We start from the raw sequence: 14,206 nt of genomic DNA on the forward strand, positions 1-14,206 counted from the left end.
AGGCTAATTGTATCAGAGATATTTGTTGTGATGTATAAGGCAGGTGTGATGGGAGTAGGAGTGTTGGTGCCCAGCATTGGGCAGCTGAAAACCCCTTTGGTTCCCAATTTTTTCAGAGAGTATTCAGGCACACTTTAAGTTATTATACAGGTTTATTTAGACTATAGATTTAGGGAATAATAACAGACCAGCTATAAGGTCTATTTCATACAATCTGTGGCATAAACTATGTTTGTTGAGAATGTTAGATAACAGCTGGGCGGTAAGTAGTAACTCCAATGCCAGGACATCAGTTGTACCGTATTATGAAACGTTAATGTGGGGTAAAGAAATCTGTACAGACAATATTCAAACATCCAAGCAAGAAACATATGATAACCCCACATTGCTTGAGCTATCCTTCCTATTCAAGCACTGATCCCTGATTTTGAATGTTGCAACATTTGCCCCTAGCATCCAATGATCAGCTATGCACTGATCACTCCATTCCAAAATACTGCTTACGTTATTTGGCTTTCCTATTTGGCTTACACTTACTGGCTTTAGAAGCCAGAAAAAAACACTTACTTATGTAGACATAATCTGTCATTGGTGTTGATGGGGGGGGGTCCAGCCATAATAAATATGTATTCAAACATAAGCTCTGCAGTGTTTTAATGTGGCAGGCAATTTCTAAGGCTGAGGACAGCTCTCGTCCATTATGGATAGTTAATGTGCCTTAAAGCTTCTTTGTTTTATGCGTGAGACCTTAGATGGTAGTGGTCAATGTCAAAGGAAGGTTGTTTCAGGAGGTTTGTGCCAACAGAGACGCCAAACCAGTCAGGATCAGCCTATGTGTAGAGGTAGACATCAGGTAAGTGAGTTGGAGGAATGATAAATATGTATTAACACACTACAGGGATGAGACAAGGAGGAGAAGGGGGGAGCAAAAAGGAAAAGGTGAGCAAGTGAAAGGTGGGACAAGCTGCAAGCAAGGTGGAAAGGGGAAGAAGGACAAAAAAGGGTTCACAGGCTGTAAAGGGGTTAAAAATCTCCATGAAGCGCAAACATCTGCCCAATAATAAGAAGAAACTGTTAAAATAATTGTTGATTGTAGTGGTTTTGAACTGAGGGAGCCTTTTTCTTCCCTCGATCATGATGACACAATGGCCTTGAGTGACCTAGTTTTTACTATTGTATGTTTAAATATATTACTCAGTAAATGGTGTTTTATAATTTAACAGAATGTTGAAGGGCTGTCTTTTCCGTAGGGCAAGAGAAGCAGGTGGCCAGGGGCCTCCACAGTGTTCATGCTCCAACAGCTGCCCCTTTGCCTTCTGTCTCGGAGAAAGCATGGAAGGGGAAGCGTGTAGAGGTGTCATTTGCAAAAATTGAAATAAGGTCACTTAAACTGGTCACAGACTATCCCCACGGTAGGTTCTTATATGCAGCTAGACATTGAAACAGGATCTGTTTGCTAGCTGCCATAGTATGTTACTTGTCCATCATTACATTTTTATCTGCATTCATTACACTCCAGGAAGAATATTTGTCTTTCCACATAGAGCCACGTAACATTTCAGCAAGTCAGTCAATTCTTAAAGGGGTGCTATTACGTGGGTCAGGAAAAATAATTTTATCATTTGAAAATAACCTTTTCCATGTTGGCTATCTGCACTTTCCTTAGTGGCACACAAGCAGTAAAAACAGTGCTACATTACATGTATTTATATAGCGCCAGCTCATTCTGTAGCGCTGTTACAATCAGTGGGATCATTGTGGAATCATAACAAAAGGTACAAAAGAAGAAGAGGGTCCTGCTCTTGTGAGCTTACAATCTAGTCGGTGGTTGTGGGGGGGGTGATACAGTAAGAGAGGACGGCTTGGATGGGGAGGAGTTGATAGGGTCTGGATGATCTGTAGAAGTTGTTGGTATTGATTAGGATTATCGGTTGGGAAGAAAGGTTGTACACTTTTTTTTTTTTTTTAAAGATGGGTTTTCAGAGTTTTTGAAAGTCCTGTACGAGCGAGAAAGTCTGACGATTCCGGAAGGGAATTCCACAGAAGGGGTGAAGCGCAGGTTAAATCCTGAATGCGGGAGTGAGAAGAGGGAATGAGGGTAAAAGAAAGAGGCAAGTCATGAGAGAATGAAAAGGACGACTACAGATGTATTTGGATAAGAGGGTAGAGATGTAGGGGGTGCAAAGTTGTTAAGGGCTCTGAAGGTCAGTCCCAGAAGTTTAAATTTGATTCTGGAGGGGATGGGGAGCTAATGAAGTGATTGGCACAGAGGCGCAGCAGATGAGGAACGGTGACAGACCAAAATCGAGCTGCAGCGTTCAGGATGGATTGGAGCTGGGAAAGGCGGGAGAGATCAGTTCAAAGGGAGTTTGGGATACCAAAAGGAAGATTAATAGTTTGGTTGTTTCTTGTGTGAGGAATTGGCAAATTCAGATGTTTTCAGGTGAAAACAGCAGGATTTGGCGAGGGACTGGATGTGAGGGATGACAGACTGCTACAGAGATTTACGAGCAAGGTTTACATTTACACCATCAAGACTTGAAAAATTAAAAAAAAAATAGTGTGGAGCCCCTAATGTTAGTCTTCTCCAAAATCTTGACAAGGGCGACACCTAGTGGCAAAATCTAGTATTAAAGGCCATGAGAATCACTAGGTCTGGGTTATCTTTTCAGATTTTAGAGCAGTAAAATAAAGATTCTTGTCATTTGAAGCAATCAAATCTAATTCTAGTACTGTACAAAATATAGACTCCATAAATTTCTATTCCCGTGCTGTATTTGTAAAGTTAGAGGGACGTAAACCAGCTTCAGTTAATTCTTTCATCCCCCGTTTTTGTCTTTGCAGCTGTAGAATTTAGATCTGGGAATGCCATTCTACTATGGTCTTGACCCCTCCAACTATTGTGTTAGGGAAAAATACAAACCACAAGTATTATACACCAGTCCAAGGAACTCCATTTTCACTGTTCCGTCTCAGAAAGAAAGAAAGAAAGAAAGAAAGAAAGAAAGAAAGAAAGAAAAAAAAAAGTATCTGCAAAAACCCATCACAAAAATCAGCAAAAATATGTCAGTTTCTAGTCTAACAAACTTTTAGTGAACCAAAAGCCAAAAAAATGTGCTTGAAATTACAAAAGAAAAGAAATGGCAGACCAATTTCAAAAACAACTTTATAAAACACAAAAAAGTTTATTGCTTGAGAAATACAGCATATATGGGATGAAAATATATATATAAAAAAAATGCACAGAAACATTCAAAGAGAAAGTTTTCACAAGGACCCAACCGACACAATAACACTCACACTTAATGCAGTTACACGGCTCCAAGCGCTGCATTAGAAATTCATGTTACTGAAATATTGGAGTTCTGCCTGAATTTAAGTTGAAAATTGGGAAACCGAGTACAAATCAAAAAGAAAGTCAACGCTGCATTTAGAAATTATTCTGGTTATACTAGATTTGACTATATTCTTTGGTAAATAAAACATAAAAAATAAGTTATAAAAAAGAAAAAAAAACAACAACAGTAAGCACCTTCAGTCAGATCTTGCTCATCAAGTTTCCTGCAGGACTTTTGTAGTCTCCACAACAGCCCCCCTAATGTTCCCTTTAGTGTAAAATTTGGTGTGAAATAAATTGACAAAACACAAGAATGTTGCTATAATTTCCTGCATATTTTTGACTCTTTTGGGTTTAAAAGCAGACAAATCTCGTATATGTGGTAACCAAATATTTGCTTCAAAGCCATGTCGTTATATTACAGATGGTACCCTGTGGGATTCTCTCATTATTAATCTGCTGTAAACCAGAGCAAAACACAACTGAAAATACATATTTGTAGGGCATTAAACACTAAACAGCTGTAGAAAATATGACACTACATCCCGAGGCTTCTTTTGGTAGTTTGGAGGCAGAATCTCAACAAGCAAAGATGCGGCCAGAACATCACTGGCTACTATTCTGAGCCATAATGGAATTTGGGATATAAAATATGAACTAAAAACAGATAAACATGCAATATTTACATAAAAGGCTCATTCTATACGAGGGGAAAGGGGCAATGAAGTGACCAATATCCCTCATATACTCAATTATCGTTCTCTCTCCACACATTTATATAATAAAAAAAGTCATTTGAATGGTTTTTAAAATGCAAGGATTGTAAGTATTCTTTTATTGCATTCTGCAGCGAAAGGAGTTTCTTTTTGGGGTTGCTTTTATATTCACTGAATGGGCAAAACAATGACAGATACCCCTTACCTAGACTCAGAGTTTAACAGTCACAATAAGGAACAAATTGGCAATCAGTGGATTGTGTACTACAACCCCAATTTATCAGGTCATCGCTCATGGGACGGGCGGATTTTCTTCCTACCAAGTTCACAAAACAGAAATGAAAGTATTGGATGTGTGTCATATTTCCGTCTAGTATATGTTACGGCCATTCCATTATAATGTTCTATTACCGCACAAATAAATTGTGCAACGTAAAGGAGTCAACAAAGACAACGATCATTTACTCTGTGTTCTTGAATAACTAAATATCATCTGGAAAGAAGCTCTATTTGCCTGCATGGCACTTCTCAAGCCTCTCAATGCCTTTTCAGGGAACCGGGGTATTAAAGAGTGGAATACAAGCTTTAATTCCTGCGGAGATCGTGGCAGGTTTGCTAGAGGTGACTTCGTTCACATGTTTGATTCTTAACCTATCTTTTGCCAGCTGTATTTAACACAAAAAAATCTCTCCGCTCGCTACCTCTGAAACAAATGGAGAACTGAACTGTGCATAGGGACAGAGGCTCGTAATTTAGGGGTGCGGGAATACTCCAGTGACACTCACTATTCTCGCCATTAACTCTCTTTACACACATTCCCCCAACAACGTCAATACAGAACATCTAATGTGTTGGATAAGAGAATATATATTATACATACATTATATATATATATACGCTTATCTACTTGAAAGCACAACTTGCGATGGTTGGTCGAAGGGACAGAGGTCTGTATAGGTGTCAGTCTATGTAAGTCTAGCTTCCTTTATGTTTTTTGGGTTTTCATTTAAAACTCGCTTTTAAGTTTGTTAGGAATACCTAGTCAAATTCATCTCTCACATAAAGCATGGCTATCCAATTCAATTCTAACGGGCCTAAGTCTTTACAGAGCGTTCATATTACTCTTCTGTTCAACATGCTATTATGAGGTGTGTGACCGGGAGCGGCGTCTACCTCGACACGTTTGATAGAACACGGAACAAGTAATGACAGCTTAGCACAACCAGAAAAAAATACACACGTACTTTACACACAACCTCATGCTTCCCAAGCGTTTAAAAGGCACAGGAGGAAAAAAAAAAAAAAATCACGCGTTCCATTAAAGAGCCAGTAAACTTAAAAACCAAATAAACTCCAAAAAATTATAATAATTAAAAAGTATTTTGTAAAAGTAAAATAAAATAAAAAAGTAATACCTCTCCCTCTACCAGACAAGTTTATGCTCCAAACGAACTGTGAACCAGGTCGTGGAGCTTGCATTTATTACAGCCGATTTCTAGGAGATGGAGCGGTGAGTTTTGGGAGGTAACACATAGCTTAATGAATGCTGGGGAACGGTCAATATGCTTGATCACCTTAATGTATGGGGGGGGAAAAAAAGACAACAAAACCTTAAAATTCACAACATTTTTGCATACTAAAAAAAAATATATATATATATATAGTTTATTTAATAAAAGTCGCAATTTATTTAAAAGTTTCCTGGCTCTTTACAATTTTATGGCATCTCTGGTTGGTGTTTTACTTCCTTTAAGAAGGTTCTGTGACAAACTAAGAATGCATGTAGAACAACTATGTCAGATATTAGAAAAGGTACATTTCTTCAAGTAACACAAACTGTATCATTACTGCACCAACACGGGAACAATGAGCAATTCGCCCACAAATCAATGCGAAACACATTGAAACACAAGTCTTCCCATCACTTAAATCGAAACAGGTAATGTTGATTAACTTGTTAAATACTAACCAGTCCCATACAGTCATCAATTAAAACAAAAACAAAGTGTGCAACATCTGTTAGCTGTGTGGATGGGGTCATAACAACAGAAACAAACCTAACATTTAGGATTAAAGCGAGAGAAAAAAAAAATACACAACCACAAATGACTTTTGCTGTTTTGCACGTTTGAGGCTCTTATGACAATTTGGCCCAGTTGCTATTTTAAATGTGATCCCGCTGTGAATCAATCCGTAACACTGCATGGAATACACATTTATTCCTTCTTAATAAGAAAAAAAAATATTTGATGGCCATCGGAATTCCTAAAAATGACCCCTTCCCCAACCAAAATATGAAGGCTAATGTACATTTTTACAAACACTAACTTTCTATGTCTCTTGTTAGCAAGAACACCTTGTTGTATTGCCCTTTACAAAATTTTTACATCCTCCCCTAAAATTTAGCATTCAAGATGTCCATTCTCAACATAATAATGTGCTTGATAGACCTACTTATGCCCCGGCCCTAACCCAAACATTTAAAAAAAATCCCTAAGATTTTTTTTTTTTTACTTAGTTAAAAGGAGAAACGTGAATATGTTATTTAGAGCTTCTGTATAAATCTCATTATATTTAATAAAGTTGAAGTCTGGTTTAACACTGCTTATTGATCAAGTAAGTGACTCATTGCTTATATAAAATTTTCACAAAGACCATTAAAAATTCTCTATATGATAGGATAGTGAACCTTAGATTGCTGACAGTTCAAAAAGGATGTTTTTACATGTAGATCACATACAGCTGAGACTTAACAGACGTCCCTAGAATATTAACGACCGGTCCACCAAGATGCATAAAAAAAAAATTTACAGGTAAGCATTTTTTCACTGTTTTTGTTGTTGTTGTGCAGGCGAAAAATATTCAGAGAGGTCAATAGGATGCCAGCCAGAAAAACTCAGATGTCATCTTCCTCTTCGTCCTGAGAGGACCCAGCCTGGTTGGATGCGCTTGCAGATGCAGCTGCAAGTTGTGCTTGCTGAGCCGCTTGCTGCATCTGTAGCCACTCTTGCTGTGCTAATTCTGCTTGCTGCTGTCTGGCCTGGAATAGGAATCAGATTCCAAAATGTTATGAAAGGACATGATGGCTCACACAATAAATATAACACAATAAAAAGATGGCAAGACAAAAGGATTCTTGACCTAAGAAGCAGAGTTCTTATTAGCTATTACTAAGGAGTCTCAGCACATGTTGTTTTATGCCTATGTCCCTTTTTCCTTTACTAGTATCAAGAAACATCATTTCAATCTGCGATCATATCAAAGCAGGACAATCTGATTTCCTGCTGCCCTGCTATTGTAGGCAGTAGGAGAGATCCTTCTACGTCCCCTGACCTGATCTAGCACAGACCACCATATCCATATCAGCCACCATGGGGCAACCTTGCAATGGGAGGTATGGTTGGTGGTTTGACATGTTCCCAGCCAGGTCTCCTCCAGGGCCTTCCCACCTGGAAGCACATCCCCAACACAGGGTCCCTGAAATGCTGGAGGTTGCAGGGATAGATAGCAACATTGCTCATGGGGGACATTTACTGGGGTCTGTGGTGGACAATTTAATATCCTAGTGATGTTCTATGGACCTTCACAAAAAACTTGCCAAGGACACTGGCGTCCTTGTACAGACACATTGCCTATCCCTGGGAGGGCATATTTCAGACCCTTACCCTAAACAACAAATTTATGTCACATACACAGACTCGGGAGAAAACTGCAGCTCAGTTTAGACCTTCCTGTGCTGGACATAAAAAAAAAACCCAAAACTTTTCAGGTAGAGAACAAAGTCAGTTAACATTTATTAGAGCAGCTCAACATTATTATTATTATTATCCTTTATTTATATAGCGCCAACAAACATGCCCTCAATGGAGCTTTGTCAAATTCAATACAGACTCTGGCGTTAAAATGAATTTGTGACATTCGATTAAAGGGCCCAGAGGTGTATTCGGTAGTTTTAATTTAAAAACTAAAGTGAAATTCTTATGGGTAAAAACTAACATTTTCCAAGTTGTAATTAAAAGGGATAAAAAAATTGCTTACTTTTGCAAATAGTTCTTGTTGCTGCCTTAGAAGCTCTTCTTCAGGAATGCCAAGGTTTTCTAGCCGAGAACTCGCCTTTCTCCTTTTTAACGCTACAGTTTTGCATTCTTGCAAGACTTCTTTCACCTCGCTGATGTAGGAGCCAAAGCCCAAACTTTCTAGAGCTAGAAATAAAGGACAAAAATGAATTTCATAAGAGATTTATTGCAACATATTACAGCTTCAAAAGGAAACAATGACATTACATTACATGCCATCACTGACACACGCCATGATTTATCAAACACAGGAACACGCCTGGCTTGGTTTACAACACACCACGCGAAAAGCAAAAGGCCTTTCCACTGTCTGTACGGAATTACTACAGAGCCACACGCAGGACGCGTCGGAGACACGGCGAGCAACAGATACCAGAAATTCATTTTCATTTTACAGATTTAGCGAATTTCACACTGGAGGCCATTATGACTAAAGGTGAAGCCGGCTCTTCCATCAACGGCAATAGGTTTAGGAAGCCCCATTCAGACCGGCCGGAATGGGGAAGGGTACAGGCAAGTTGCCCCCCGGCTCTATGTGCCAGAGGAGCTTAATAATGAAAAGATCTCTTTAGAGTTAATGGCCTTGAGCTATCACCGAGTTGCATGGAGGTCAGAGGAAAGCGCCTGTTCCGGGCATGCAAGGAATAAACAAAAGAGGAATATTTTTAACCCTGATGGATGTGTTGATTTGTGTGGGGAGGAGGGTACAAAGAAATGCACTCCACTGTGTATTTTATAAACACTTCTCATTTAAAATAAAGCCGACATGGGTGCGAGGTGTAACATTGCCTGTCAGGGGGGGAAAAATTGCACCCTGAATATTATATTTGGCATACAATGGCTAGCATACTGGCTAGGGACTATATATAGTCACTACGCTATACGCTGCGCCCTGTGTACTCATTGCACGGTGCTGTGGAATATGATGGAGCTATATAATAATAATCTTGGAGGACAGGTACAGTTTACATTAGTGGCTCAAACAATAGATACAAATGGCATACATTTCAGAAAAAGCGATTTATGTAATAAGCTGTTTGTCTCAATAAATCACCCTGAAAACAATACTTTCAGAAAATAGGACATATTACACCTAGAAGAAAAAGAGTATAATCAGAGGGGCGAAAGGTGCCGCTACAGGGAACACCACGAGGGATCAAATTCTACCTCTGTGGAGCTTTTGCCCTTTGGTATAGGGATGTTGTCTCAGTATATTAAGCAAAACATAGTATATCAACTATGTCATCATACATTACAATTAGCCATCTGGTTCAGTAAGGCAGAAGCCACTCATGACCTGCCTCTACGATGTCATAAAATAATAAAAGAACGACAGCGGCTGCCTAGATCAACATATAACCCGTAAACGGCATCTTCATATTCTGAATATAGAGGCTGGTTTTGGAAACATTTGTAAAAATATACAGAATACATTTCAAAATATTACGTTTTAAAAGTCCATGTACTGAACACGTTTGTAACAGTGTTCACAGACTAACATTTGTATAGATCAGAAAACTCCACTAGGGAGTGCCATGTTATTTTTGCTCATATAATTTCCATAATTATTCCTCCCCCACAATAGACACATTTGGTGTCAAGAACTAAGGAGGATCAGAGAAAAGCGGCAGATCTGCTTTAAATCAAATCTGTAAAATTTGATTTAAGGGGTAAAGAAAATATAAGGGGGGGGGGGGATTCATAAAACAGATGACTCCAAGACCAGCGGCCAATTTATTCTGAATGGGCTTGTAGGTCACTGGTTCCCAACAAGTAAACGAATACACTCACATGTCTAAAACGCAAACACAAGGTATGTGGGTCCTTACACAAGGTCACCTGGGCTCCTCTATTATTGCATATTCTCGCTGTTTAGACAGTTTTAGATCGCAGCACAGGGTTGGAGACATACGGGCCTGTACATTCTAACCTACATACAGCAGTTGTCATGTTTCAGATCTCATCAGCATACGAGTGAATCTTAGACAGCGTTCCAGCAGCACTGGTTTCCATGACCACCGCTAAATCTATATGATATTCTATAACTGCACTCAGTATGAAAGACCAACAGCAACTCATATGAAGAGATCCTGAGTATGCGTTTTGATGAGGGGGTCAGGGAACATCTGGGAAGCTGTGTTGCTGCACCAAACACATAGACATACACATTTGACACTTATAAGTTAACCTGCACCATCAAAGAATATTTACTTATGAAACCGTATGTAACATACATGTCAGATAAGTCTTGGCATGCTGTTAACCAGTTACAAATATTGCAGTCCTCTTTGGAGCGCAGGGCACCACATCACCAGCTCCCCACGCTGATCCACCGCATCTGGGTTCCAGGTGGATATTTATTTTGTTCTCGCAAATACCTTATTCCTTGTCACCTCCCTTACGCCAACAGCAGCATATAGCATTATCTTATACCAGCAGATGGAACAACAAAGTCTGTGGCATCCGTTTCCTGGGGCTAAACATACCCTCCTAAGTACACTGCCACATTTATTTATCCTTACCTTTTCTCCATTCTCTGTTCGTGGCACGGCCAACGCTCTCTGTACAAAAAACGGGCATTACGTGAAAAGTAAAAGGCTTGGAACATGCAAATAGCTCACTGGTGAACCGCAGACTGAAAGCAATTTTCACTCACACAAAACAGCTTCAACTTTCCATATATTCAAAACATGCACAGTATAGTTGTTACACATTATTCAGACAGAGTAGAACAGAATTAGATTTTTATCTGACCGCCGCACAGATGTAAATAACATTTACTTCATCTCAATAATATCAGAAAACACTCATATGACCCAAATACACTACAAGGCACTTTATTAAACAGTGTAGGCACAGTATGATGGCTGGGATCGGTGGGCACGCTGGAACTCTGCGGTCTTATATGGTCTAACAGCTCCGCGGAATGATTGGGATTACCTGCCGGAGACACATCAGACACACTATATGTACCTGTAGATCGGAAGCTTGTGAGCAGGACCCTCTCATGTATCGAATCATCTTAGTGTCACTTCTAGTTCTGTCATACCCCTTGAATATATGTATTGTAAGAAGCGCTGTGTTATTGTTGGCGCTATATAAATAAAATAATTAACCTTTCCTGGAATAAAGCAGTTTGTCCTGAGATCCATAAACACCTCTTGCAGATGTTACATGTGATGAGTTCACTATTGGTTTTTTTATACATTCATTTAAATACTGGATGTGATTATGATTGCAGAAACATCAGAGACAGAATTATCAATGGATGCAGTAACACTGTTAGTGCAGGGCACAGGTGGCCAGGCTGCCTTGGCCGAGGGTAATGCTGCTGCCACTCACCCTGTATGACATGCTCGGGGGAGATGGTCTTCTTCTCCGATTTGTTGCAGATCTCGTTGGCCTCCGAGGAGATCAGGTGGATAAACTCGGTGCAACAGTTCACCACCAGTTCCCTGGCATCGTTGGCCACCCTGACGTTAGGCAAAGTTTCTTTAATCATTTTATTGATGGCAGCCCTAGGGATGGTGAGGTCGTCATCATTGCCGGACGAAGAAGCCATGTCTCTGCGACCCTCTTTAAAAACAATCCTCGAAAGAGAGTGGGAGCAGTACGAGAGGGTGATAACGGACGCCCGTGGGGGAAATCTGGATAAGGGGAGGGGTTTTGTTTTCGTGGAAAGGGGGGAGAATTATCAATGGGCTCTCACGGAAAAATCAATAAAACCAAAGGAAGTCAGTATCCAGGCTGCATTAAAACAACGCACACAATACACAGGCCACCCGGTGTCCCTCACACCATCCTGGGGTCTGTTACTGCTCCTCCCACAGCCAACACGACCACGCTGGACTCCCGCCGGGAACACACGCAGAATAGGCGGCGCGTGTATTTAAAAAAAAAAACCAAAATAACAACAATAATATACACAAAACCGAATCCCGGTAATGAAAACGTAAAGCCTGTCACTGGAACATCCCGGCACAGCAACCGGTAAGGGCTGAGGTGCCTCCTTCTCCCGCCGGAAGCGGCGTCTGAGGGGATGCGCGGCGTATTGCCTTCCACTTCCGGTGAGGCGCAGACGTTCAGGTTACCATGGCGCTGGCCCGTGCGTGACGTCACACGCTGCGGCGCCTACCTCTAGGTGTTTATGGCGAGCACACGTGGAGCACATAGAGTGTCTTTCCGTAAAGAACAATGATGGCGCACGGAGGAGACTTCTTTAAACGCTTCTGACAAACTATCCTTCTGGAAGGTGAAATGCGCGGCAAATCTTTTTTTGCCGACCGGAATGAAGTAGACTAACTCGGGGATTCGTTACTAATGCCATTAATGCAATAACACACCGTATTTAGACGTACACTCAAGTGTGTAGCACACAATTCCGCCGGAAGTAATAAAAAAGGTTTTTATCATAAACGGTTGAGTGAGCTTTTGCTGCAGAGCTGCTGAGTTTGTCTGGCCCTGTGTAATGTTTACATAGTGAGATCTCACCCGTTAAATTACACATTATGCAGGGCCAGCTCAGCCCTTCTTACTTTAGAAACCTGCTACTGTTATTTATAATGGAAATCCAACTCTCCCTGCGTTGGGTATGTCTGTACTGATCTTCAGCAGGGTCACACCAGGTTAGGGTGCTGGTTCAGCTAAGGGATGATCAGAGTTGCCGTTGTCAGATTCCGCCGCTGTGCTACTTATTATTATTGTTTTATATAGCGCCGTCAAATTCCGTAACGCTGTACATTGGGAGACAGGACATAACGTAGTATATAACATAACAATTTGACTTACAGAACAGCAGGACTGGAGTCAAGCTATCAGACACTTTCAAATCAGTGGTCATGCCATCAGACGCTTTTTCATTACATTAGCAAAAGGTGCATTAGACCTGGAAATGTGATAATAATCATATAATGTTACAATTTTTAGTGGATTTTGCAGAGTTCTCACACAAATATATCTCCCTGCAAAATTAGATACGTTTATTAAACAAATTAAAGGTAAATATCCGCTCATATCTAGCAAATTACCTTTTATAACATTTCTGCATATATTACAAAATTCCACCGTTGGACCAACACATTTACACTGCACATATCTCACACACACACCCCTATATAATATCTTACAATATGGTGCATTTTTACTGTGGAAATTTAAAGATATAGCACCCCAATTACCAGCGCAGTACTTGATCAATGTCATATTTCAACATTTTACATGGGTTTAAAAAAAAATTCCCCCATTGGACCAATACAGTTACACTGCAGATATCTCAAACACATGCCCCTCTATTATTTCTGAGAATATGGTGCATTTTTACTGTGGAAATTTAAAGCTATAGGGCCCCAAATATCAGCCCAGTAGACAGCAACCGTCATTTTTCAACATTCTACAGGGGGTTAAAAAAAATTCCCCCATTGGACCAATACAGTTACACTGTATATATCTCAAACACATAACCTTCTATTATTTCTGAGAATATGGTGCATTTTTACTGTGGAAATTTAAAGCTATAGGGCCCCAAATATCAGCCCAGTAGACAGCAACCGTCATTTTTCAACATTCTACATGGGGTTAAAAAAAAATTCCCATGCACCATATTCTCAGAAATAATAGAGGGGCATGTGTTTGAGATATCTGCAGTGTAACTGTATTGGTCCAATGGGGAATTTTTTTTAACCCCCTGTAGAATGTTGAAAAATGATGGTTGCTGTGTACTGGGCTGATATTTGGGGCCCTATAGCTTTAAATTTCCACAGTAAAAATGCACCATATTCTCAGAAATAATAGAGGGTTATGTGTTTGAGATATCTGCAGTGTAACTGTATTGGTCCAATGGGGGAATTTTTTTTAACCCCCTGTAGAATGTAGAAAAATGACGGTTGCTGTGTACTGGGCTGATATTTGGGGCCCTATAGCTTTAAATTTCCACAGTAAAAATGCACCATATTCTCAGAAATAATAGAGGGTTATGTGTTTGCGATATCTGCAGTGTAACTGTATTGGTCCAATGGGGAAATTTTTTTTAACCCCCTGTAGAATGTTGAAAAATGACGGTTGCTGTCTACTGGGCTGAT

General features: G+C 40.1%; 1 protein-coding gene across 1 annotated transcript; it reads right to left on the bottom strand.

Annotated features, from left to right (window-relative positions):
- Nucleotides 1–6,949: 6,949 nt before the first annotated feature.
- Nucleotides 6,950–11,691, bottom strand: LOC149279430 (protein Dr1-like). Its single transcript, XM_089501198.1, has 3 exons — nt 11,472–11,691; nt 8,092–8,255; nt 6,950–7,093 (listed from the first exon to the last, which is right to left on the bottom strand). Exons 1-3 carry the CDS (start codon nt 11,689–11,691, stop codon nt 6,950–6,952), a joined length of 528 nt encoding a protein of 175 aa, XP_089357324.1.
- Nucleotides 11,692–14,206: the final 2,515 nt, after the last annotated feature.

The sequence above is a fragment of the Sceloporus occidentalis genome, unplaced genomic scaffold (assembly GCF_023333645.1).
Source record: "Sceloporus occidentalis isolate IW3139 unplaced genomic scaffold, rSceOcc1.0.p SCAF_166, whole genome shotgun sequence".
Classification (NCBI taxonomy): Eukaryota; Metazoa; Chordata; class Lepidosauria; order Squamata; family Phrynosomatidae; genus Sceloporus; species Sceloporus occidentalis.

Bases quoted from the DNA above. Each gene is read 5' to 3' on its own strand.
- LOC149279430 (XM_089501198.1), bottom strand. From the start codon at position 11,691: ATGGCTTCTTCGTCCGGCAATGATGACGACCTCACCATCCCTAGGGCT. The intron at 8,256-11,471 runs GTGAGTGGCAGC...CTTTATTTCTAG, and splicing joins CCCCGAGCATGTCATACAGG to CTCTAGAAAGTTTGGGCTTT. The intron at 7,094-8,091 runs GTAAGCAATTTT...TTCCTATTCCAG, and splicing joins AACAAGAACTATTTGCAAAA to GCCAGACAGCAGCAAGCAGA.